Raw genomic sequence first — 26646 nt, forward strand, 5'->3', positions numbered from 1 at the left:
AAGGCATTTGACAGGTATTGTAAAGATAACACTATGTAAACATAAATGACGGTACAAGCCATTGGCACAGTTTATGGTCTATTTGCTCATAACGGCAAGTGTTTCAATGTAGCTATGAGTCTTTTTCTTTTTTTTGTTTTGCTGAGTATTTCTGTGTAGGATATAGCCATGAGCGTTTACACAGACAGAGCAGAAGAGACTGTTGCTAGCACCGTTCTTATCAGAAACCTGGAGGTAGCATTATCACTGGCCGTCCTGTAAAAGGGCTTTATGTATGGCTGCTCCCAGATAAGAATTAAGTTTGTTTTCAGAGGCGTATTTCATCGGAGTAATCGGGAGTCCGATGACAGAGGCCCCCTCGACAGTGAGCGGATATATTTGCTCTTGGAAGTGCTCTGGTCCATAAAGGAGATACGGATCTCTTTAAGATTTGAGAGGTTGTTTTCGCACAATCATCACTGAACACTGCTGGGTTCGACTGGAGATGAATAGGCTTTGTTTCCATTTCTCTGAGAGGAGGACATGCTTGTAGGTTAGTTAAAATCAAGTGTTCTTAATGTGGCCGTGGGAAAAATACAGCCATAGAGGTATGTAGTACATTTTAAACATTTGTTGAACGTCTACTTGCCATTTGTTCTTCTTTGGCATAACTGTATGACATTTGCAGAATACTTACAAATGAATCTGCTGTTATGAGAGCACTCACTGAAGTGAGCCTGCACATGTCTTTACTACCCTGGACAGCTTTCCAAAGGTCAAGAACCTAATTGCTCCTACCCAATGACAAGTATAGGAATGCAGCGATTTCATTCACAAGTTAATCGATGAAAAAACTGGTTTTTCATTTCCCGTTAGGATTTGTGAGTAGTGATTTATTCATTGTGTGGACACCTGGCTGTACTGTCGTTGAACTGATGGCATGCTTGTTTTGGGGATTTTATTTGATCTTACCTGGCTTTGACTTTGTATCCACCCCTATCAGTTGGATGTATGACCGGGCTTTTGTGTTAGTGATACAAGCAGGTTACAGGTGATGTTGTGTATGGGTAGCCTGTGGTCCTGCTGTGTGAGGGTTCAAAAGCAATTACTGCGAAGGCCAGACTAGTATTTTTAACTTTTCAGTGCCGCTGGTATTTTTAACACAGAGGATTAATTTGGAACGTGAAGCACACGGTTGGGTGTGGAGAAACCCAAACCATGTGCGTGGGTTAAAAGTTTAAGAGCGACGGGATTTATATTAGAATCGTTAAAATGCCATCTGAAGTCAGTGATTAGTGAAGTTTGCTTTTTTTTTAAAGGGGGGTCGGGGGGGGACTTTAATTTGGCAGAGCTTAACCTCTCAGCCCATAGAGCCGCTTCAAGGAAGTCGTCAGCAGCAAGATAAACAGCACTGTGTGCTGCAAGGAGACGGGAGTGTGTGTGTGTGCATGTGTGTGGGGGGGTATGTGTGTGGAGTGTGGGTGTGGGGTGTGTGTGTGGGTGTGGGTGTGGGGTGTGGGTGGGGGGCGTGTGTGCGGGTGTGTGTGGGTGTGGTGTGTCTGTGTGCGTGTGTGTGTGTTTGGTGTAGGGTGTGTGTGCGGTGTAGGGTGTGTGTGTGTGGTGTAGGGTGTGTGTGCGCGGTGTAGGGTGTGTGTGCGATGTGTGTGTGTATGTGTGTGTGTGCGGTGGTGGTGGTGGGAGGGGTTGCAGTGTGGGGGAGCACACGGGAGACACAAAGAGCGCCTCTGTTGGGGCCGGCCACTTCATTTCGTTTACGTCTTGGCAAACCGACTGAGTGATTCCGTTCCGCTCGAACTGGCCGCACCGCCGGCCCAAACAGAATCGCCTCTAAACGAACCCGGCAGCGCGATTAGGTCACAGCCCAGAGATCCGCCTTTACCTGCGGATCCATTTATCGGGCGAGGGGTCGTCACGGTCTGGCTACGTTGTCCATCTGATAGGCAGGGCGTAGTAAGTAATGATCAATTTAAGGTGGATATGCCTGGCTGGCTTCACAAACAAGATTCAGTATTGGCTTTATTAAAAGAGAGGGTCTCTCATCTCAGCACTACTTTTATTTACTATGCATTTTCAGCTCTTCATGTCTCATTATGTTTGTGTAGTCTGGCTGGGTAAGGATCCATTACATTGGGGACTGAAGTAGTGCTTGATGCGTAATGTATAATAAAATCTTTTGCTCAATCTAATCATTTCTTAGAGAAAGAAATCTTCATTTAAAATATCCCATAAAAGTGAACCTCAGCACAGCTGCAGTTTTATTAAATATCTTATATTGTGTGTAAAAAAAAGGATGTTGAACATTAAACATGTGGCAAGATTATGAAACTGAATGTAACAATGATAGAGATGTTAAAAAATATATTTCTTGTCCTTTTATGGCTGTCTTTTATAACCATAAGAAACAAAAGTCAACCATTATTTCATTATCACAGTGTTATTTGAACTCACATTTTTGCTGGTTTATGGCATTGATTTTTGTTTTTCATGTTTTGCCTTTAATAGGTTTGTCATGTTTCCACTAAAAATCCCATTGGTCCTCCCACTTCACTGAACTAGTTAGAAGCACTTCCGATTCCACTCTTGCAGGAATACCAAAGCCATGATGTTATTATTGTAGCCCCAGACCTTGATCCTACTGACCGATGTGCAGCTGGTCTGTTGGTACTGTGGGTGAATAAGCACAGCATTTTAAGTATTTTTAATATTTGCACGCACCGTAGAACAGATGTTTGTGAATAACTTTAAGCTACTGGTGTCACAGCGTACATGCTGTGAACAAAAGGTTTTGACAAAACCCTTCTTTTATGACCCAAAGTGATGTTATTTTATCTGGTATTTTCTGGGGAGTGTATCATCATATTACCATGGTTGTGTGTATGCTATATTCCAACGAAAGCACATTTCTTTCCATTCAGAACGAGCCAATGAGGAGCTAAACGGCCGTTCCTGTAGCAGATGATGTTCATCATTTAGCAGGACACAGACAATTCGGGTTAAATTAACCTTGTTTTACTGTGGAAAAGATTTTTGAGGGGGGAAAAAAAAGTTCACGTAAGGATAGCTGCGATTGTATCTCATCTATAAATAGTTACTCACTGTCAACCAGTTTAAGCCAGATGGATGCGAGCAACATGGCGCTGGTGTAATGAAGCTCTGGAGATTTATGCGTGTGAGCGCGTTTGAGAGGACGGCGTGTCCCCATCTCCGGCTCGTTCGGCGCATGTCGCGCTCACGTTGGTGCCACAAGTGCCGCTGATGAAAAGCGCAGTAAAAAGCGACCGTTTTACAGCGCAGCGAAAGCATAACAAGCTGCGGAACACCCTGAGGAAGCGCGCTCTGCCTCGGCTCTCAGGAGACTGTTTTTATTTTAGAGCCCGCGGCTGTTTGTTCTTGTGAATGCAATCACGGCGTCCGACAAATCAGCCTCGGACGATTCAGCGAAGCGAGCGGCGAAGGCGTTTCGGAGCGAGCCGACGGCTGGGCCTTCCTGCGCACGAGGAGCTGCGAAGCCGTCCTCCAAACGGAAGCTTAGCGGCCTCTTCAGCGTCCCGTTCGGAGTTAACGTCACGTTCAGCTGTCGACGGGCGGCAGAAAGTGTAAAAGACAAAAAAACGATGGCGGGGCGGAGGCCGACGAACGGCGGCCTGCGTGGAACGGCAGACGGTGACGGACGGTTTGCGGGGGTGAAGGGAATGCTGATGGGGGGGCCGGCCTTCTGGATAAAAAAAAAAAGCGGGGCGCTCTCCCGTTTCCTCCGGCTCGTAAAAGCGGCGGGTCTGGGCCGTCTGAAAGGCCGCGCGGGAGCTTAACCCGGGGAGCCGCGGAGGCGAGCGTGCGGAACAAAGAGGGCTCGTCCGGCCCGGCGGACCTCGCGCGTCTCCTCCCATACAGTATCCGCCGCACAAAAGGCTGCTCTGGCCATTACATTATGAGCTCTGCTCCCCGGGGGCCTGTTCTCTGTGACAGCTGGAAAATAAATCTTCCCTCCTTTTCTTTCTGGGCTGAAATGAATCCGTACGTGCGGGGCTTTGGAATCATTTTGTGCTGATGCACTCAGGTTTTTTCTTCTTCTTCTTCTTCTTCTTCTTCTCCTCCTCCTCCTTTTTCTGCTTCTTCGTCAGAGCCATGAATGGAAGCCTTTAGGCTTTTGTGATTTGTTTTAAACAAAACTATTCGAAATGCGCGTGATGATCGCAATTATTTTTTCCTTCGCTGCCTCCAAGCTTATCTTTCATCTGGGTGAAAGTTTATTTTTTCCGTCTACTCATAATTCATGTAATTTTGTTTAGTTCTGAAATCACGGTTGTAATTCTAGGAATCCGAAAAGCGTTTGTACTCTGTGGCCAGAAGTGCTCAGGGTTTCCACTTTATTTTGTCTCTGTTTTTATTGAGGGGGTGGTATGCTTTGGTGTGTGAGTAATTGGTGTGAATAACGTTTTGGGTTAATCACGCGACTTGCTCTTCACCTACTGCGAGCCAGCCCTGACTCTGCAGAGCAACAGGGTCCACTGGTTATTATCCTGTCAAACTCCTGTAATTGATCAATCGGCTGACTTTACTTTGTTCCTTGAGTCTGATTTGGCTACTGATTTTGGAGGAAGCTAAAACCGGCAGACCCTGTGGCTCTCCAGGACTGGGGTTTGCCACACTGACTCTGAGGACTTAAACAATCCTCTTCAGTCGGTGCCTCAGAACCAATCATATTGGCCTTACTTTACCTCTCACTAGGCCCTCCCCTCTAATTAGCTCTCTGTCTGGTGCAGAGAGGAGCTTCCGCCACATTCCCTTTTGTGTACTGAGCCAGCCATTAACGTTTTTTGCTTTGAGAGGAAAATTAGCATAGAAATATCAACGGTCCTTCATCCATCTGTCTCTCTCGTTTTATATCCCAAGGTATTGGTGGGATGGAGGAGTGGATCCTGAAGTCTGCTACCCTGTCCACATCCCCAGCCTGTCCCGCCTTCACCCCTCTCAACTTTGAGGCCACCCCCATCGTACGAGTGGCCATCGAACCCAAGCACCCGAGTGAGTGTGGTGAACCATGCGTATGCTCTTGCTGCTTTCTTGTCCCTGAATTTCAGGAGTAGTCAGTTTATCGTGGTTCAGGTAGGGTGAACTGAAATGGGGGGCACAAAAAAAAAAATGTTTGAACTGACTTTTTTAGTAACAGTACGATCTGAACTTTATTGTGGAAACACTCACACTTTAGGAGCTCATTAGTCACATTGTAACTATTTCAAGGTGAAAAATGCGGCTTGTTTTTCTTTTCAGCGACAAAGGACTTACTAAAATTTTATTTTCTGCCAGAAGTCTATTAAGTGCCTTCTCAGAAAGTGTAATGAACAGATACCTCTCTGCTTTAATTTTGAAAAGATTTTTATTATTATTTTTTTTTTACATAGGTCAAGTTAGTAATCAAATCAGCATGAAATCATTTTTTAAACATAGCTCAAAATTGTCAAAGAGCACATACATTGTAACGTGATTTACTGCACATATGTAAAAAGTAGTTAAAGGGAGTGGATAGGGCTTTATGATGCCCCTCCTGATAGAAAGCTTTGCTTTTCTCATGTTTATAATTGCATATGTAATTATTTTATGCAGCTTCATTGGCCATGTGTTACTGCATGGTAGTGTATTTAATCTAAGAAAACCAGGACTTGTTTCCTGTTTAATACTGGTTGCTGGAAGGACCCTGTGATGTATTTGTAACAAATATTAAGTAAAATGAAAGATAATTAGTATTTAATTAGTATTCAATTATAACATAGTATAATTGTAAATATTCAGGTCATGTTGTCATATTTATTTTAAATTGCAGATCATTCTTGAAAGATAGGAGTTAGCAAGTCTGCTTGTTGTGTGTAAGTACAAGCAAATGCCTTTGGCCACAGATCACATCAGCAGGTCATAGATACCTGTATTTTCAGCTGTGCTGCACACTCTGAAATGGTTGTCCATACTTTGCAGCGCTGAATATAATTAAATTAGCTCATCCTCACCCTCGCCCACAGAGAGGAAAATGTGTGTTCCCATTACTTTTTCTTTTATTAAACCCGTTGCTTAGTACAACAAGACATGGGTGACTTTAATTATAAACTAGTAGGAAAAACATATTTTTAATGGAGATTTGTTTCTGTATAACAATCGCTTAAGTAGAAAAATTGGCTTATAGGAAACAACTGTGTTAAGCACATGTAAATACACTTACATGCTGCATTTCATTTTGGGATATGGAGTATGGAAACAAAACTAAAATAACCTAAGCATCATTAGCTTGAAATAGAAGAGCTTCCTAATCAAGTTTATGTGGCTATTTACATCTTTAATCCTGCTATCCTGCTATTTACATCTTTAAGTTATGTGTTACCTTTGTAATGGTGACATTTATTTTATTCAATTAAAATTAAATTGTTAGTGTGACTTGAACCAATATAAGGGGCATACATAAGACAAATGTGAAAAGTTTAGACCGCACGCAAAAGTCACTAAGCGCAGGCTATTTTCCCATCTGTCGCAGCATGTGTAATGTTCCCAGCTCAACTCATTACACGAAAGTTGTGGAATTCAGGGCGAGCTTTCAAGGGTTCGCCTTCAAAGGGCCGAGGCAGAATCAAAGAGTGACTGAGCCCACACCACACAGCTCTTTACAGCGCCACTGTGAAAGTAAATGCCCTCATTAACCACAGACATGTGCGTGTGCCCGCGTGTCTGTGATCTGCAGGTGAGATGCCCAAGCTGGTGAGGGGCATGAAACTGCTGAACCAGGCCGACCCGTGTGTGGAAGTTCTCATTCAGGAGACGGGGGAGCATGTCCTGGTGACGGCCGGTGAAGTCCACCTCCAGCGCTGTCTGGATGACCTGAGAGAGAGGTGAGTGTTTGGGGGGGACCTACCTGGGCCACCATAGATACGATATGACCCTTTGATAAGGTCGGGGCCTACTTCTGTTCCCATAAAGGTGAGGTCTGGGAAGTCCTTCTGATACCATAAAGGTGAGGTCCTGAGGCCTGCTTCTTTTGCCATAGAGGTGACACCTGGGACTTACTTGTGCTGCCGTGGGATCCATGGCCTATTTGTGTAGCCACAGAGTTGAGGTCTGGGGGCTTTTTTAACCATAAAGGGGAGTCTGGGGCTAATTGTTTTATCATAGAAGTGAGGTGTGCAGCCTGCTTGTTTATCCAGAAAAGTGAGGTCTGTGGACTACTTGTTCAATCACAGACCTATGGCTTATTTTTGTTACCATAATGGTGATGGCTTGTGAAGAGGTCTGATTTTTGAGCATGGCCAACTGAGGAGGAAAAAGAATCAAGTGTTCTCGATGCGCTTCCTGTTTGTGGTGCAGAGACATTCAGCTCTTATTCATCTTTGTAATTAATGTCAGGTACATATTACCTCTGGACAACAGCGCCAGACCATTAGTGCGCTTCACCTGCTGTTAAGCAAACAACCGCATGCAATTGTCACCTTTTGAATTTCTATAATGGCAGCCTATTTAAAGATTATTGAACTTTGAAGTGTGAAGTGAATTACAGGAGGGTCTTTGCCGTGTGAAATATAATAGACGCTGATGTAGTATTTGCAGTTTAATTGCATTTATTCACCATGATCCATAGTTCCCGCTTTTCAAATGTAAAAATCTGCCGTGATGATTAGATATAGAATCTGCCAGGATTTAAGTACTTCATTACGGCTTTTCTTACTAGTGGCATGTGGCTTTGTCACATAACTGGTAACTGCTACCTGTGAGCCTTTTGTAGAGTAGGTTTAGAAGCATTTTAATGTGAGTGGCGAAATCTTAAAATTCTGGAAAGCTGGCATTAACATTTATGCTCCCATTCTTTCCTTAATTGGAAATCGCATCTAATGTGATAATACTCTACTAGGTGGCAGACAATCAGGAGTATCTCTCACTGATCTGTCTCTTTGTCTGGAACTGCTTATTGTTATGCATATTGTGTGGGTGCATGTAGGATGCAGCCATTTATTATGTTTTGTCTCTGAAAATGTCTTCGGAGGAGATGTGAAAAATACACTGAAGAGAAATTAAACGTTGAGGCGTTAAATATGCCATCCTACCTTCGCGAGCGACAGTTGACCTGGAAGCGAGCGAGATTACCGGCTCGCGTGAGTCGTAAGCTGACCGGCAGCCGGCTCTTGGGTTTTCACAAAGACGGGGAAAGGACTCATCTCAGTGCTGGTGAACGTAGGGTTTCTGGTAGGAGCAATCTCGATGTGTTAATAAGGTGGCACATGTGGCTTTTGTAAGCGTATAGGCCGGCTGTGTCTTCAGACTGAGCTGGCTAATGGACCTCTGCTGGCGCCATTTCCCCCCTTCGGGTCCTCACACCTCGGAACACGTGTCATTAAAACATTCCCCACTTCAGCTCTATCTGCCGTCGGTCCTGCGTCGCCGGAGCCTTCTCCGTTCTCCGCGAATCAGGAATGCTCTGGTCGCATACCTGTGTGTGTGAACAAGTGCGTTCCAGAAGTGAAAGCCCTTGCATATATTCAGATTGCTCTGTAATAGATTCAGTTTCTCTGCAAGTGAAATGCATTACTGGCTTTCATGTGTCAGACACATGTGTGAATTATTAACTTGATAACATAATTTACGGACTGCACTGACTTGAATTAATTCAAGCTGGTAAGTGATTCGTACTGTACAGTGGCATCAGCGGTTGGAGAAAGGTAGAGAGAGGACAGTGTTCTCTGAGTACACTTATGCAGTGAACAATTAGTCCATTTGTCATTGGATTTCTGATCACCCACTAAATGTATTAAATTTCATAGATGTTACAGTAATGGAAAAGCCAGGTTATGCCATTAGTTTGTATAGTGAAATGAGCTTTTATGAGGATTCCTGTAAAGTCCTGGTATTTCTTTTAACATCCAATAGTATAACCACCTTAAAGCCCCCTAAAAGTTGAATAGAAGTCAAGGTAGGGGCTGCACATACTATTCAGCTGAGCAATCACTTAATCCAGTGGGAGTCAGTTCCATAAGTGAAGTAGGCCTATATATTTCTAGAGTAGATGCAATCTAAGTGTAATATTCAGAGTGTTAATGTCATTAAACACTAAATCTGGTGAAAGGTGGCGAGTTGAAACTTTATAGTAACATGCTTATATGTGGAAATAACAGAACCGACTTGGGTAATTGAGCATTTTCGACCAAAAGTCCTCACTTTGACCACTGCTTTAGAGCACATAACATTTAATGATTACACATTTCTGCCATTTGCCACACTGGGAAAAAAAAAAATCAATCTTCATGAAAGTCAGAGTAATCTCTCAAGGCCTGATGAAATTTTAATAATGCAAGGATCAGAAATGAGCTGCAGATTCGACTTTGTTAAAGGAAGGCTGGATTCCACTGGGAGTTCCTGCAAAATTGCACACCTTGAAACCAATTTAATTTTTAAATGAATTCTGTTAAGGATGCCTTTAAGTATTAAATTTGTAGCATTAGCTAGTGAGTGGTCCTAACAGTTGCAAAAAATATATAATAAATAATAATACATTTAAAATAATTCTCAGGTGAATCTGAATTTTAAACACAATTAATGTAGAGCATGATGATTGCAAACATGGAAAATACAGAGCAATCTTTAATTTTAGAACGAAGTTTGCCAAATGGTCAATTTTATGAATATTAATTGGGTTGGGATTTTTCATATGGCACCATGTGATAGAAAATTTTATATGTTTTCATCCTAAATTACTCAATTATTATTTAAATGATTTTCAATAATTGTTTCAGTAAAAGGATAAGGAAGGAAATGTTACTGATATTAAATGTTCATTGACAGAGAAAGGTAAAGATTGTTGCATCATAGCTGTGCTGCTTTTTGTATACATATGGAATCAAATAAACTTTTGCTTGTTAACCAATCAAAGTATTGCTATCTTAATCATAACATAATTATCCTTGTTAAAATACATGGTTATTAAATGCAGAATAATATGTGTGTCTCATTTGACATTGAAGCAGAAAATTGCATCTTAAAAAGGACTTTGCCCATTCTTGTAGTTCCAAAAAAACAGTGCAATACAAACATTGGTGTGAACTGGACCCTGGGTCTACACACACAACAGACTACATTTACTTCATGTAAGAAGGTTTATTGGTGGAATAGGTGCCCTCCAGCTTCTGACGTGCTATAAGCTGGTCCCTGTGTGATTTATTTATGATGGAACCTTGTGAGGCACAGCAGTACAGTGTTCATAAAGATGCATTGTTTAAGGGGCTTGGATATGAAACAGAGGCTAATATTCAGGCTGTCTGTATTTATAACGTTTAGCCTGTTTGTCTTATGAATAAGGCATTTAGAGCAGTGATCGCGAAATCTGCTTATTTTTATTTTACACTGACAGGCGTGTTTGAAGAGCTTAAATTGGCGCCGTAAGTGGCAGGAGGGCAGATAATGAAGTTCCTTCCCTGACGAGGCTGTTCTGGGCAGGTGACCAAGCTGCAGGAGACGGCGGGTAGGGGAGGTGGGGGGTAAAAAAAGCGCAGCAGAATTAGGCGGAGATGAAAGCGAGCGAGGAGACTTCGCTCGCCCGGCTGTCTGCTCCCAGGCTGAGAAGTGTAACGCGCAGACACTGTGAAGACAGCCACACTTCCGTTGGCAGCGAGCTGTAAAACAGGAGGAGGCCGCGGTGTTGAAGGACTCATTAGTAATTAGAGAAACAAGCCTTTCTGTGGATAACCATTACCGTTACTGTACTACTGTTTTTAAAAGTTTCAGATGCTCTGTTTAGTCATTTTTAAAATGGTGCCATTACAGTTGAATGAATCACCCTTTTTTGTCAGTTTTCTAAAATGTTGCTTTTCTTGCAGTTAACAATGGACCTGATTTAACAGAATCTTGTCTGTACTATTATTCATATTCCCTCACGTTAAAGTACTTCCATTGAGTTTGCTCCCATGTCAGGGGTTTGATATAATATCAGTTAGACTAATTACACGAAGGATACTTGCCATTTACTAGGGTAAATTTTTGCAGATTTTAACAAAGGTGCAGTTACAGTTTACACAGCCTTATTAATACTTTAAGATGTTTCTGTAGCCAGCAGCTGCAGGACGAAGAAACTGCCTTGTTTATGTTCCTACATGGCCTTTCTTCAAGAGCTTACTGTTGATTGACAGTGGTACTTCTATGCCCTGTCACCCTGATTACAGACATAGTATTTCACTTGTCCAGAGTGAGCCAGCTCTGCTTTAACTTTTCACAAAACGTGCTGAATGGACAGATTCACTGCACACCAAAGTCTCTTTAAGTTTTATTATGTTTTTGCAGCTATAGGTCGACTCTAGATTTTGCTTTTGACTTCTGCAGCCTATTGGTACGCCCCGCCCAGTCCTCCTTCCCTCTGAGCTGTTACAGGCGATGAGGAAATGGAATCGTTATGGCCAAATAGATTTTGGTTATGAACACCGCACTTGATCTGAGCAAACCGCAGAGAGAAGCTTGCACCTAAAACACACACACAGCATGGCCTGCAGCCCCACTGGGCAGTGCACAACACTGTCCAGGGATGAGATGGTCGCATCGCGCACCAGCGACTCCTACTGGTTAAATGGGCGCCCGCGAGTCCGCTCGTCAAGCCGTGTGTGAATCGCCTTCCTCCAGCTCCTGCCTCTGCCAGCCTGTCACGCAGACTGCAGTGCGATAAGAAGCAGAGGCTGATAGCGCATGCTTCTGAGGAGAGCGCGTGCTCGTCCGTTCTCCCCCCAATCGATGGCGGAGGTTAACTGAGGTAAAAACAGCGATAAAGCCGACGCCCAGCTCAACTCACGCGGTGGGCTGTCGGTTGCAGCAAACCCAGCATATATGATTGTGACCTGCCCTGACTCCTGTCTGCTTTTGCCAGTCAAATCTGTTTGGCGGTGAGCTGGAGATGCGGACACAACCTGAGGATCGGTGCGTGCGGTGTCTCACTGGACATGTAACTGACAGTAATAGGCAGGATGGTAACCCTATTTACGGCTGCTAATGTTGCAACAATATTGGGTCATACTTTTGGAGGGGAGCGTCGCTGCCAGCAGCGCGTTGGATTAGTAATGAGAGCAGTGATGCAATGCGGATTCACCAGTGGCCCGAGCAGTATATACGTGTGCACACAAATACTTAATGACTGATGTCATCTCAGTGCTTTTTGCAGTGTCTCAAAAAGGATACAAACACGGTTAGTTCAAGTCTTTAGTTAATTATGTCAAAATTGTATAATTTATTGTTTTTTTTTCAAAAACGTATTTCCACTCATTTCCCATAAACGCTGTCAGAGACTACCCCAAATCAAACGAAATGGCTGTGGTTAGAAAGCTTGATATTTATCACTTTGGTTGCTTGCTAGATTTAAATAATCCCATTTTATCTCTCATCTTAAGCAAGCCACAAAGATCTTTTGTTTTTGTTTCTTTTAACAAGGGGTTTCCCTCAAGACGAATGACAGTGGTTTTTAAGTACTGCCACCCACAGCATTGCATCGTACTGCACTTCATGTCTGCAGTGTCTTAATGGTGCATTTCACTATGTGTATTGAGCCTTTGTGAGCCCCCTACATTGGTATCACCAAGAGTTTGCCAGCCTGCATGTGTCGACTGTGTGCTGGCCCTAAGCTCTATTCACCGTCATCAGCAAGAGGTCAGCCACTCAGAAGTCCTGTTACTGTGACATCACATGATGCAGAGATGTTTCTTTTTAAAGTAGGTCAGCCATCAGGTCTTGTGACACTGTACAACTTAAGTAACAAATTGGCATATATTGAGCTTATTCCTGTGTACAAAAGTGTAACTGTTTCAGTTTTACAAACTGTGAAGCAAGAAGCTATTTTCTGTACTAAAACACATCACCAGTCTTTTTATAGTTGCAAGAACAAGAGCTTATTTTTGTGTTATAATAAACCATTTTATCGTCGTTGGAGAAGTGCAGTGATATTATTTATTTTTATTTTTATTTTTTTTTTGTTACAAGAGATGATTTCTAAGGGCGGTAAATGAAGCGTCAATAGAGAACCATAACAACCATCAAAATGGAGTCATCGCTAAACCAGAAGGCCGTGGCTGAACTCAAATTTTACAAACAGCATGCCGCCGTTTGCTAATGTTGCTCACCCTGTCTTCGTAAGTGTCCCGCTGTAGTGAAATAAATACTTAAGCCCCATTTATAAGTCCCATTCCAGTTTGCGGAGTGACATAAACATGTAGCTCCAGCTGCAGGTTGAGTCACAGGCTCATTCATGTTTAGCCGGAATGCAAAAGAAGCCGTGTGGAAACCAGCGGAAGGACACACATTTTCTTGGTAACGTTCTGTCAGGTTATCCCATTTTGTCAGAACTTCAAGTTTTGGATTATTTTGAGGTAATGCAGTGGAGTGTATCAGTTAGCGGATTAGCTTCAAAGTCAGTGTAGCAGTAGTAATCCATGTCCCTCTATCTGCTAGCCCCGCTAAAACATCAACTGATGCTTGGTGAGGATTTATTTTAGTCCAGATTAATGACTATTTTATTAACAAGAGAAACAACTAAACACATATTTACCAGTGTTAAACATGTGCATGTGTGTGTTAGTATTTTCAACATGTAATACATTTTATGAATCTCCAGTTTAAGCTAAGAATTGATGAAACGGTTGAAAGATTTTTTCTAGTGTAGGAATTCAGCAGGACTGTATTGATTGTATCCACTTACTGTTAAGTGTCGCAGTCTGTCCTGTAACCCCCATCTACTGTATGGGACAAGTCTGGTTTGCTTTGAAAGCAGAGCGGACGGAAGTAGTGTCTTGTGTATGTAAAAAGGATTAGCTGGTTTTCAGCCTTTTCATGACTGTCTGTCTGTAAGTGGATTAGAAAAAGCCTCCTCATAGTTGTCTCATGGTGGGACATTGGTCTTATCTGGGCTGCTGTCTGCTCCAGTTAAAGTAGGCCTGTTAGTGGGGAAACCTAGGCCACCACTGCCTTTATCCGGCGATACCGGCAGTACATTTGTTTGCATTTTGTTATAGCCTCATTGTCACACTTTTAAAATATAGTTTTATAGCTCCTCACCTGAATGCAATAATGGGATTTCTGGTGGTTTGAATATTCTGGAGAAATATTTGTTTCGGGCCGCCCTATTCAGGTTTAATATTTGAATGGAGTTAAGAATAAGCAAGTCATTGGTTTAACTTCTTTCATTTAGACTAAAGAAAGGGTTTGTATAATATTAATTAGCTCATTTTTTTAGCTCATTAAGTCATTTTATCTAAATGGCACACACATGTTTTACCATTTAAGATGATAACGACAGCACGTTATACTTGGCAAACAAATATCATGAGTTCCCAACCCTGGATGCATTTTAACTTTAAGCAATTTTCATTGACTGAAAACTGAAAGGTAGTACGTTCTTGACAGAAAGAAAAAACAATCTTCCCCCTTTTTTTTTTGCAGATTCGCAAAAATTGAGATTAGCGCTTCCGAGCCGATCATTCCTTTCCGAGAGACGGTAATCCGGCCGCCCAGAGTGGACATGGTGAACGAAGACCTGGGGAGGCAGCAGAAGGTCGCCGTGATCCACCAGGCGAAGGAGGACCAGTACAGGGTTCCCGAGGGGCTGCAGGTGGACTCCGGCGGCCTTGTCACGCTCACCACCTCCAACAAGCTGGCCACCATCGGGATCAGGGCTCTCCCGCTTCCTGAGGAAGCCACCAGGCTGCTGGAGGGGAACAGCCACCTCATCCGAACAATGGAGCAGTTCAACCTGTCCGTGAAAGAGGGCAAGCCTCTGGAGATCAACCGGAAAGCGCTGGAGTCCATCCAGGACTTCAGGGAGAGGCTGGAGGCTCAGCTGCAGGGGTGGAAGTGGAGGAACGCCGTCGGCCGCATCTGGTCATTCGGCCCGCGGCGGTACGGGCCCAACGTTCTGCTGAACAACCTGGAGGACTACCAGAGGCCGTCGGTGTGGCAGTGCCTGGAGAATGAGAAGCCAGAGGCGGGGGCGTTCCGCGACTTCGACAGCTGCATCGTCAGCGGCTTCCAGCTGGCGGCGCTCTCGGGCCCCATGTGCGAGGAGCCCCTGATGGGCGTGTGCTTCTCACTGGAGAAGTGGGACATGAAGTTCTCGCCGCCGCCGCCGCCGCCTCCCCGCCGGGACTCGGCCGAGGAGGAGGAGGAGGACGCCTCCCGCGACGCGCCGGGGTCCCTGAGCGCGGACGCCGCGCCGGAAGAGCGCCCCCGAGAGGCGCGCGAGCCCGACCCCGCCCTGTCCGGCAGGCGCAGGAACGAGGCCGCCGCCGCCGACTGCTACGGGCCCATCTCAGGGCAGCTCATCGCGGCCGTGAAGGAGGGCTGCCGGCACGCCTTCCTGGCCAGGCCCCAGCGCCTCATGGCCGCCATGTACACCTGTGACATCATGGCCACGGCCGATGTGCTTGGTAAGGAGCAGTGTTAGCCTGTGTCTGGGAGCTCTGGGTGGCCAGTGGTGGTAAATTACAACATAAATAATAATAAATTTCCGTATTTTTCATATTGGTGTAAATCACCTAACGAAGGACTTACTGCACTTACAGTAAATACTGTATTTACAGGGTCCTTGAATACGGGAAATCTCAAATTTGTATATTTATCTATTATATCTATATTTACCTGTAGTATAATTATGTGATTATTTCCGTGTTCAGTGTCAGTCGCATTCTCTGCCTGTACAAGTCATTTAATCCCCTCTGTGTTGGCTATCACCAGGCTCTATTTTAGAGGACACTTTAGGGGAAGTTAAGCAATCCAGTCATTCAAACTAGATGAACATAACACATAGGCCAATGTTGCATTGATGTAAAGTTGCGGCAACATGACAGTCAATCAGGATAGAATACCAAGAGCCGAAAAGGCGATGCATTCCCAGAATCAATGATATGGTAGCAATTGCAGAATTCCGCCCTCTCACAATCCAAGAAAAAAGTAACGAGTAATGTGAAATTAGAGTCATCCCTAGGGAGGTTTATGATCTCTATTTAACTTTTTTTTTTGCCAGTTAAGGATTTTCCCCATCTTTGGTTACACGGCCGAGGAAGTCATTTGCTGCTTGCTGGGCGCAGGAAATAGTTTTCACAGTCGCTAATTGAAGCGTCTGTGGTAGACTTTTGTTCGAATGCACTGAGATCATTCTGCAAAAGGTCTGTAACAAAGGGCAGCTGTCTCCCCAGCATGCTTGCCCTGATATGAATCGATCTGCCGGGGTATCTGAATCCTACCCCTTGAGATTAGATAACCCCTTAGAAAATCAAACACATTCCACACTGGATAAGACCACAGCCTGGAAGGGCTCTGTAGGAAAACTGAGCATTACACGGGTAATTTAGTGTAAATTATTGCTTAATGCGTAGTTTATTGAAGGGAAAAAGAATAGTCAAGGATCCATCTATGCAAAGGGGAGTGACTTGAGATTTCTGGCTGTTGTTCACATTATTGTGGAAAATTAGAATGAAGTCATCTCAGATTGACATTTAAATCCCTTGGACACAATTCTTGAAGTTATTTAAAAGGGCCAGTCGACTGGAATCTGTCATCGCGGCAATTAAATGGGATTAGGCTATCATGACTAGTACTTTACACCCAGAATTTTATTTTACATTGTTTGGAGAGTTTCTCCGTCATCACTGCCACTGAAATGTAGCCTGAGCATTGAGCTGTGTATTACCAAGATATGTGTGTACAGTAATTCCACATTATGTCCTATAACTAGCCCAGTTATGAAGAATACTTCTTTTTTAATACTTTTAAAATATTTAACATGAGGGTAATGAACATTTATACCCAGAGTGGAGACAGATGTGGCTGCAGCAGCTGTCTCCCTGTGACAGGGGAAAGGGTCAGGGGGCAGTGCTGTTATCACAGCATGCTGGCACCATTATTAGCTCACCACTTCCGCAAATTATCGTCCTCAGCACACCACCCAGTTTTCATGCCGCTTTCTATTTTTAAAGCCATTGTTCTCTGATTCATTGACTACGAAAATGTTGTTTTCTCTAAAATGTCAATTTATGTGAAATCATTTTTATGACACTTGGGGTATTTTTAAAATTTTTGAAAGCAAGTCTGCTTCGAGTTTGAAAGCATATCTTAATTTTTAAGTGTCTTTAAGGAGATTTTTGTATAATAGTATTAGTGTGCCCACACTTGCATGTTGTAGTGTGAATAGCAACTTAACTAGCTTATGGTGAGTGTGCCCGGACAGGAGGTATTTAGGCTGTCCTCTGTTTGTGTGTCTGAGCGTTAGCCCACAGGCTACACTGGAGTGAAGTGCAAATCCATATACATCCTTGTGCAAATTAATTGAATCACTGGCAGATTTTTTTGTATTTTCTTCATTTAATGAGTTTCTGTGGGAAAAAGTCATTCTGGTTCATTTAAATTCTCCGGGCATTCATTTCCAGTGATTTCTGTGAAATTTGTCCTCAGATGGATGGATTATGCCTTATTGCATCATCCCAATTTAATGTAGAAAAAAATGCATTAGCGTCAAATCAGAGCACAGGGAAAGGAGGAACCCAACAGGCATACACTAACCTAATTCATGCAAAAGAACTAAGAATTTAAGAAGATGAATATGGATAAACAAGAGGGGGTGACCAGAATGATAATGAGCAAGAACAAAAAAAATCAGGTGTGACAACGGAATGCTTGAACACACCTGGATGAGGGTGGTCTAGAAATTATGCAGATGAAGATATGAGGAATGTATGGATGAAAAAGTAAACAAAGATGCTGCAAGTTAAAATCCAAGTTTACGTTTGATTTGGTTAATCTGCCTTCATTCTTTGTGAATGCCAAAATCAGGAATCGTCAAAGAGACGTTGCTCAGAGAAAGAGGCTAATAGAAATCATTTTTGTTGTATGATATCCACTTCACACCAGAGGGTTTGTGCGTCGTCAGGATTTGTAATATTTGTTTATTATAACAACAGAGATTAGTTAGAAACATTATGGTGTTTTTATTTGGAGTTTTCTGTGGTTAGTCTTGTTAGTCATGGCTAATGGAGCACTCCCACAACCCACAAGGACAGGAAGACTGACGGAGGCCAGCAAACGAATCCTCCTCACGCCCCTCGTGTGTTTCCCAGGTCGCGTCTACGGCGTGCTGTCCAAGCGGGAGGGCCGCGTGCTGGCGGAGGAGATGAAGGAGGGCACCGAGATGTTCATCATCAGGGCCGTGCTGCCCGTGGCCGAGAGCTTCGGCTTCGCCGACGAGATCAGGAAGCGCACCAGCGGCCTCGCCAGCCCGCAGCTGGTCTTCAGCCACTGGGAGGTGAGCGGGCATCGCCCCGGCCAATAAGAGGCCAGCGTGTCAGCGTGAGCCTGTGTGTGTGTGTGTGTGTGTGTATGTGTGTGTGTGTGTGGCTTAACGAAGGAAGGCCTTTTTACTCTTTGGTCTACAGAGTAAAAACTGAAAGTATCATTTCAGTGAGCGACAACACGTGGGCTAATCTGCTCCATGGTGAGGACTGTAGTCAGACTGAAAGGAACTCGTGGTGTCCTGCGATGGCATGCGCTTTGAACTAGACGTTGTGGGTCAATAACCTTCATTTGAAACAAAAACAGCATTACGGGGGTAATAATGAGCGTAAGTCATTGGATTGAAATGCGGGACTTTCGACTGTGAGGGTATTGATCCCGAGGCCCATGTTTATCGACAAGCGGCTGGAAAGAAACAAACACATGACAGAGAGGACGGAGGTGTTTTTTTGGGTCAAGTTATTATTGATCCGTCTCTGTGGCCCGTATCAGCGGTGCTGATTTAGCCTTATTGTGCTTGTTTTGCCTTGCTCCAGTTCACATTCCCCCGCAATGCTCATTGACACGGTGTCAGCCGACATAGCATCAGTGCAGTGCTTCGATTTAATGCGAATTTTTCCAAAAGAAGTTGATATATTGAGGTTTGGGAAAATAATCTTTAACTTTAAAGCTGTGCCTCCATTGGGGTAGATTTTTTTTAGGGCTTCATTGTTTTTGAGGTTTGGTTGTGCCATGTAGGGGCAATATCTGTGTTATCTCTGTTCGTTAGCCTGTTATACCGCACCGTGTCCGTCTGTTTGCGTGTCCGTTTGAACACAGGGGCCACATCTAAAGCGGGTCCCCTCCGCCGTAGGGGGCCCCACGGTCAGGAAGGTTGGTGTCGCTCGGCCCGGCCTGTAATTATCGAGAGCAGAAAAAAAAAGAGCGGGCTTCATAAGTAGCTGGGTACACGAGCTGGCCCACATTGAGCGTGGAGCCGGGCCCTCCCCCAAGCTGTGAAGCTGGTGAATTAAACATGACTGGAGGTCAGCGCGGGGACCGGGGCCTGTAATTAGATTAATTCCTCCAGGGCAGGAGAGGATCAAAGCCGCGAGAGAGGCCACACGCGCCCCCGACGCTCTACCTGCCGCCGGCCGCGTCGCGGGGGCGCGAGGGGGCCCGGGCACGCTCGCCGCCATATGGTCCCCGCCGCCGCCGCCGTCGCCGTCGCGCGGTATTAACGGACCGGTTACCGCCCCTGCTTTTCCCTCTTTGAACTCCGCCGCTTTGTTCGTTTCGCGCGGTCCGCTCTTTCTGTTGCAGCTCGTTTTAGAACCGCGCTAAATTCCGGCGTTCGTTCTGCCGTTTCGTTTCTTTTTTTCCGTTTGTTTGTTCTTTTGTTGTGGCTTTTTCAGCCTGTGGTGAGTTTTTGTGTGTTTGTTAGACGTTGCTCAGCGCACCCGCTGTGTGGCTAAAACCTGTTTAATTACAGCCATTGATTCGGTCGCTTGACCCGTAGCGTTTCATTCAGGCGCAGGATGCTTAAGATAAAAAAGAAAAAATCTGATATAACTTTTCATTAAGACCGGCGCAGGGATAAGACACGTCGGCTTACAGATAAGCTGTGATTATTTTTGACTGCTGATAAAGTAGACATCGATTTTTAATTAGTCATTAAAGCTTATATGTCCAGATTGTGTTATTAGAATTAATGGGATGCACTTGGAAAGGTACTGTTTGTCAATCATTACACATTACATTACAACGATTTATATTAATAGTTTAATTCAATGAATGATTTATTACATTAGTACGGCAGTGTTCTACATCAACAAATAAGACAACCTCTTCTCCTTATACAGGACATTGAGTAGAGCAGGATGCTACTGCTGCTGCCTTACTGCTGAGGTTGAACACTCACGCACACACACACACACACACACACTGTCTGAACAAAACCTTCTTTTACAGCACCACTACTTCATGATGTCCTTTGATGTGTTGGAGTTTCCTTTCTTACCTTACCTTGAGTAAAATTTCCACCCACGCTGCTTCTCAAGGGGTCACCTGCAGTGTTTTACTTTTATTCATGTTCAGGCATTAAATCTGCTTGTCTCCCCCTTGCTCCCCCTGAAATTTGGATTTGGGTAAATTTGTTGCGTTTGCAGTTCCCCTCCAAAAATTATTTTAATCTGCTTTAATCAAAACAAGATCTTACTGTTCTATTTAGAGATAAAACAAAATAGTTCCACCCTTAATCAATGTTAAAGAACAAATATGCTACTAATTACAATCAGTGCCAGTCACACTTGATTTTGTTTCCTGCCCTTAATCAGAATCTGCCATTCATACTATTTTCAGATACATATACTACAGTTATAATCAGTACGATTGTGTGTGTGTGTGTGTCCATGTTTGTGTGTGAGCGTGCGTGTGTGTGGGTGCATATGCATGTGTGTGTGCATATGCGTGTGTGTGTGTGTATGTGTGTGCGTGTGTGTGTGTGAGCGTGTGTGTGTGTGTGTGTGCGAGCGTGTGCGTGGGGGTGCATATGCATGTATGTGTGTATGTGCGTGTGTAGTTGTGCGTGTGTGTGTGTGTGTGTGTGTGTGTGAGTGCGTGTGTGCGTGTGTAGTTAAGTGTGTGTGTGCGAGCGTGTGCGTGGGGGTGCATATGCTGTTGTGTTGTGCGTGTGTAGTTGTGCGTGTGTGTGTGTGTGTGTGTGTGTGTGTGCGTGTGTGCGATGTGTAGTTAGTTGTGTGTGCGAGGTGTGCGTGGGTGCTGATGCATGTATGTGTGTATGTGCGTGTGTAGTTGTGCGTGTGTGTGTGTGTGTGTGTGTGTGTGCGAGCGTGTGCGTGGGGGTGCATATGCATGTGTGTGTGCATGTGCGTGTATGTGTGAGGTGTGTGAGCGTGTGTGTGTGCGTGTGCGGCGTTGCATGTAGTGGTATTGCGTGTTAGTTGTTGTGTGTGTGTGTGTGTGTGTGTGTGTGTGTGTGTGTGTGTGTGTGGGTGGGTAAATATTGGTGGGCCGTAAGCTTGACCGTCTGTCTCAGGAAATCCAGTGGTGTACTGAGTGGCAACAGCCTGATTGCCCAGCATTTAACAATCATGGCAGAACAAAGATGACATTTGTTAAATCTTTCCTGAGCTGAGGTGAGCGAGCCGGCTCAGCACTATTCAGACTGTAGTGCAGTCTGAGCATGCAGTTTTCTTTATTGAAAACTTGATGTCCGCTATGATCACCAGCACTACCCACCACGCAAGGCACCCCAGCACGCCACACACACACACACACACACACACACTCACACACACACACACAGATGATTTTAACTGTTGGCCTCCATGCTTCCAAGATGCGTTTGCCCTGCTAAGAAAAGAGAATTAAACAAATCCTTTAAACTGTGTTCTCAGAGAAAAGAGGCCTTATTTAAAATTCCTTTGACTTTTGATTCAACACACTGGAAGACTAACCTCTGTCTCTCTTTCGAAGAAAGAAATGCTTGTTACCCACACAGCCATGCCCCCCTTCCTCCCTCCCCAAATAAAAAAAGCAGGGTCATCACATTTTCTACGTTTCTCTTGACCCACTTCATATACCCACAGAGCTCAATGTCTTGTTAAGGTGTTTGAAAGCCGTGCAACAGGAACACCAAACATATTCCTCAACAGGGCCTCTGGCGGCCTCCCATTAAAATTCAGGCCAAGAAGAAAACTTGTGTGTTTGCCAGAGGACAAAAACACAAGCTCTCTTCTTGTTTAAACTCTTCTAATTGGTGGTCTTTTAAGACTGCGAGCACGTTCTGTATATTTCTGATACAATAGCTCAGAAACTGATTTATTCAAGGCTGTAATGTGTCGCATTATTGCGGAATGATTTAATCTTTACCTTCTTTTGCGAGCGACAGAGGTGAGATTACAATAGTTTTCTCAGATGATCAGCTTAATTTTCTTTTATAGGTGATTCTGGAGGACGTCTAAACATCTGTGAGAGATTTTGACTCGTGTTGCGTATCGAGTATTGATTCGAGCGTTCAGGTCCGCTTGGAGCCAGCTGCTGGAGCAATCAAATGGCTCACTGTCAGACCGGCTGACATGCGCTAGGAGAAAAGGAGTTATTATACGCGCGAGTGCCATAAATCCGAGGCCGAACATTCTTTTTTTTTTTCTATCCTGGCCCCGATTTTAACGTGTCCGTCATCGTTACAATGGCAAGGAGGGATCGCTCGCTGAAGTTTTTCAGGTGCCAGCAACACAGATGGCAATTAATAAGAAAGCCGATCCCCTGACCAGTCACATTTTATTAGCGACGGCGCGGGCTGTCGGGGGAAATGTCACAGAGAGCCCCGTCACGCCGCTCCGCTGCCAGTCTGAACTCCCGGCGCGGGATAACGGACCGAGCGGCTTTTTATCTCCCCCTGCCCTGTCGGGCCGCGATGACAGCTGCTCAGACTCGCCGGCGTTCAGTCTGGATGCCGCGGCGCGCAGTTAGCGCGTTAGCACGTTAGCATGTCATCGCGCGCGAGGCCCCCGCCGGACGAGCCGCTAGCCCCGGCCCGCGTCCGTCACGCGCGGACAAGCGGCTACACCCCCCCCCCCCCCCCCAAACGGAGAGCAGGCCCCCGAATGGCCCCCCGGTTCCAGGTCAGCCTAATCTAATTGAGGAGCTGCACAAAGGCGGCGGTAACGAGGGCCAGGCGGCACGCCGGACGGCGGGAGTCGGGAAGCGCGTCTGACCAGCCTCCCCCCCTCCCCCCCCCCACACCAGCCCTGTCACGCCGCATGAGCCAGTCGCCAGCGACGCTACGCTGCCTCTTAATTGCGCCACACAGCTCGTGTCACTCAGCATTAGCGGTGTGAAGAATCCCTCGGCCACATCCTCTTCCTCGCCAGGGCACATGCAGGGGCGGGGAGGGGAGGGGGGGTGTGCGGGGCGGGCAGGGAGGCGGGCATTGTTGTCTCTCGCCCTGTTTGCGCTCGTTGAAAATTTCAGTCTGATTTAATGTGACATTTTCTGCCATTGTCGGCGGCAGCTGTGACAATAATGACTCAGGAGAATCATGACGCTATAAGTAACGATGTTTACAAAGAGCAGCCTCGCTTCATTTCAGCCTGCCACGGTGATATTTGAGCGCTTTTTATTGATCCCAGCCTTTCTCGTGCATTTGAAAGTGAATGTGAATTTTACTGGTCATTTTGCTGTTTCAGTTAGAGGTCGTAGATGTACAGTCTGTCGGTGTGTGCTTAAGGGACAAAGGTGATAATGGTAAAAATGAGGTTGGGGGAGGGGAGCGGTACACAGCCAGTGCCTCTTATTGCACTCTCAGAAAAAAAATGGCCTTGTCACTGTTTTTCTGCCCTTTGCCTGGAGACACGCTTTCACAGAGAATACAGATGAGAAGAGATCTTATCAAAGGGAAGTAACCCAACCCATTCTCTCAGAGAGAGAAAAAGGGAGCAGTCTGATGAAAGAGACGCGTGTGACAGGTCCTGGTTAGAGGCGCGTACGGTCAGACCGCTCGCGGTTTGAGTTTAGCCCCTCCCCCGAGCGAACAGCAGATGCATTGTGACATATGCCCCTCCAGCGGCGGCCCCGGGCGACTGTTGGTGCGAGGGAAGGCTTTGCTTTGTCCCAAATCCCCCCCCCGCCATCTGTCCCGGGCAAATTAGGCGGCCCCGTTCCCCCGGACTCCCGGGCCAGGTGCGAGGCCCCGCCCCGAGCACGGTACTGTAATCGCGCTCCCCGGCCGCTGTCTGGCCGGTGAGGTCATCGCAGTAGCGCTTTTGTGCGGCGTGGCGTGGCGTGGTGGGCGGGGGGGGCGGGGCGAGGCGAGCGGGCGGGCGGACGGACGGGCACGGCCTCGCTCCCAGAAAGCCCTGGCAGTAAGTCTTTCTCTTCCCGCTGGAACAGCGTGTCACAGCGCTCTACATAATGAGCTCTCTGTGCGGGGGAGCGGGGCAGCGGGCGCGCCCGGGGCCCGGGGCCCGGGGATGACTTCCCCATTGTTGGGAGACGCAAACGGAGCGGAGCCGGGGATCCGCCGCTGAACTCTGCTCCCTTTTTTCCCCCCTCATCCCTCTCTTTTTATTTCCTCCTCTTCTTCTTCTCTGCGATTATATCCCCCTGAGCTTTCCTCCCTAACCGCCTTCCAAAGTCAACATCCAGGCCCGCGGCCCAGCTCGGGTTTTTCTTTCCCCCCCTGAATGATTGAGTGGCCTCTTGATCGGGGAATAAAAGCCCGTGGCTTTTCTATCAAGTGTGGCAGCTCCCCGCCGCGGCAATCTGTTTTGAAGTAATGTGAGGCTACGTCCCCTCCCTGCCTTCGTGTCCTTGGGCGGCTCTGGCCGTTTGGGTTCGCTGAGTGCGGCCTCTCTAAACCCCTCGCTCTCTCTGTCTCTCCCTCACCCCGTCGCTCAGGTGATCGCCGGCGACCCCTTCTGGGTGCCCACCACCGAGGAGGAGTACCTGCACTTCGGCGAGAAGGCCGACTCGGCCAACCAGGCCCTCAAGTACATGAACGCCGTGCGCAGGCGCAAGGGGCTCTACGTGGAGGAGAAGATCGTGGAGCACGCCGAGAAGCAGAGGACGCTGGGCAAGAACAAATGAGCCCCGCCCCCGCCCCGCCCCGCCTCGCCGGAGGACGCGAACGAGCCGGGAGGTCTGGGCTCACGTCCCTGTGTTCACAGACAGGGCTCCGGGCCGTTAAACTAAGTTTTAATAAAGCCATTGGACCACAATGGATGTTCATCACTGACCGATTATTTAACACTATTTTGTTGAGCTATTTATGAAATGTACAAAAATAGATCGTTTTTTCCCCCCCTCCTGGTTTGCTGTAATACGTTTAGCATTGAGGGTGTTGATTGATTTTGTTATAATTCTGAAGGCAGCCAGGTTCTACTTGTCTGAGCATCATCCGGGCGTCGGATTGGATTGACATCCGCGCTGCCGCTAATTCCATCTGGGCAAGGAAGAATTTCCCCCGGTGCCCAAAAGCCGTTTTGATTCTTTAAATTTATGCTGTGCGTTTGGGACGTTTTCTTGAAAGAGTCAGTTACCGTCATGCATAATTGAAGAGCTTTCCTGTTGAAGTAACGTTTCGAATTTGAGAGAAGAGTTTAGTTACTTGAATATTAATTCCACTCTGTCCCAATTGAATTTTGTTATGCATGCTCTGAAGACAGGAATTTAATTTGGCAAACACAAATAGGATATAGATACGAAATTAAAAGCGTTGTAATTATCGCCTGGGACTGATTCTGTCAATATAAGCAATCTTCCAGGTCCAACTGTAATCAGTGGTTTCCATAGTAGTTATTTTTTCCTTTGATACACTGAGGAACAGAATGCATTTTCAGTTTTTAAAAAAAAGCTGTTGTAATGAACCCAACCATCAAAAAGCTATTTCAGAATATTAAAGGAGGATTACATTTCTAAAAGCATATGTACCTCACCATGTGTATTGAAAGTGTGAATGTGCTTTTTTTTTTTATTGCTTTCTGATGATGGCTCTTTAATTGTATTTCATCTGAAGGAACAACCTTCATTTTGCCCCTTGGCCGTGTGTTCAGCAAAAGGAAGCCAGAAAACCGCTAGTTTTCCCTACCCTAAGTGAACTGAAAGGGGACCATACAGACGTCCTGTGTTTGGGGTGGGGGTAGTGCTGTTAGGAGTCCTTCCGGGTAATAGTCCTACCGTAACGTTTAGATAGAGGGTTTAATTTTGCGGAACCAATGGCTTCAAATTGCAGAAAAGACTAAAAGCTCCGATAAGGCTGTCTGATGTGGTAGATAAACCCTTAACAGATGTAAAAAGGAAGTTCCGTACTGATTTCATGGCGATACGCTCCAGACATCATTAATGGATTAATCAGTCACAATGTGTCATCGGGGGGGAAGACGCTTAAAAGAAAAAGAGGTATGCACAGAGCCTTAAGAAGTAAATATTTTGACACGGGCGTAAAAGGGCCTGTTTTTCAGATAAGGAGCGAGGTGTGGATTCTCGCCCCTTCCCGTCTAAACAAACAGGACCCGGGTTTCTGTCTGCTGAGCCAGTGCTAACGTGACCGGCAGTTCGCTCGCTGAGCGCTCGGGCCAATGGGAGGGCAGCGGGGAGACGGGCGATCGTTATCTCGCTGGAGAAAACCAAACAGGACGGCAGTCGATGGGAGCTTTTAAACAGAGACGAGCAGCCCGCTTTGCTCAGAGGTGTGGAATGGGAGAAACCCACTCAGAGGAGTTCAAGCACAAACTCAACAGGGGGGGGCTGGCGAGGGTGAGGGTGTGCTGTGATTGATTATCAGTTGATGTCCACATTGATTGTCGTGCCAGGTGTCCGGCTCAAGGGCTGTGCGGAGTGGGGGGGGGGCGGGGGGGCAGGGGTTCCTGA

At 45.8% G+C, this 26646-nt stretch overlaps 1 protein-coding gene across 3 annotated transcripts in view; it reads left to right on the forward strand.

The window, feature by feature from the left end:
* Positions 1–25726, forward strand: part of efl1 (elongation factor like GTPase 1) — a 69137-nt gene extending 43411 nt beyond the window's left edge. For all 3 annotated transcript variants that reach the window (XM_064336587.1, XM_064336589.1, XM_064336588.1), the window contains exons 16-20: positions 4894–5025; positions 6725–6872; positions 14434–15416; positions 18102–18286; positions 24676–25726. In XM_064336587.1, coding sequence (XP_064192657.1) covers positions 4894–5025; positions 6725–6872; positions 14434–15416; positions 18102–18286; positions 24676–24864 — 1637 coding nt within the window. In that variant the 3' untranslated portion in view covers positions 24865–25726. The remainder of the gene's footprint in view (positions 1–4893; positions 5026–6724; positions 6873–14433; positions 15417–18101; positions 18287–24675) is intronic.
* Positions 25727–26646: the final 920 nt, after the last annotated feature.

The sequence above is a fragment of the Anguilla rostrata genome, chromosome 5, assembly GCF_018555375.3.
Source record: "Anguilla rostrata isolate EN2019 chromosome 5, ASM1855537v3, whole genome shotgun sequence".
NCBI classification, from domain to species: Eukaryota; Metazoa; Chordata; class Actinopteri; order Anguilliformes; family Anguillidae; genus Anguilla; species Anguilla rostrata.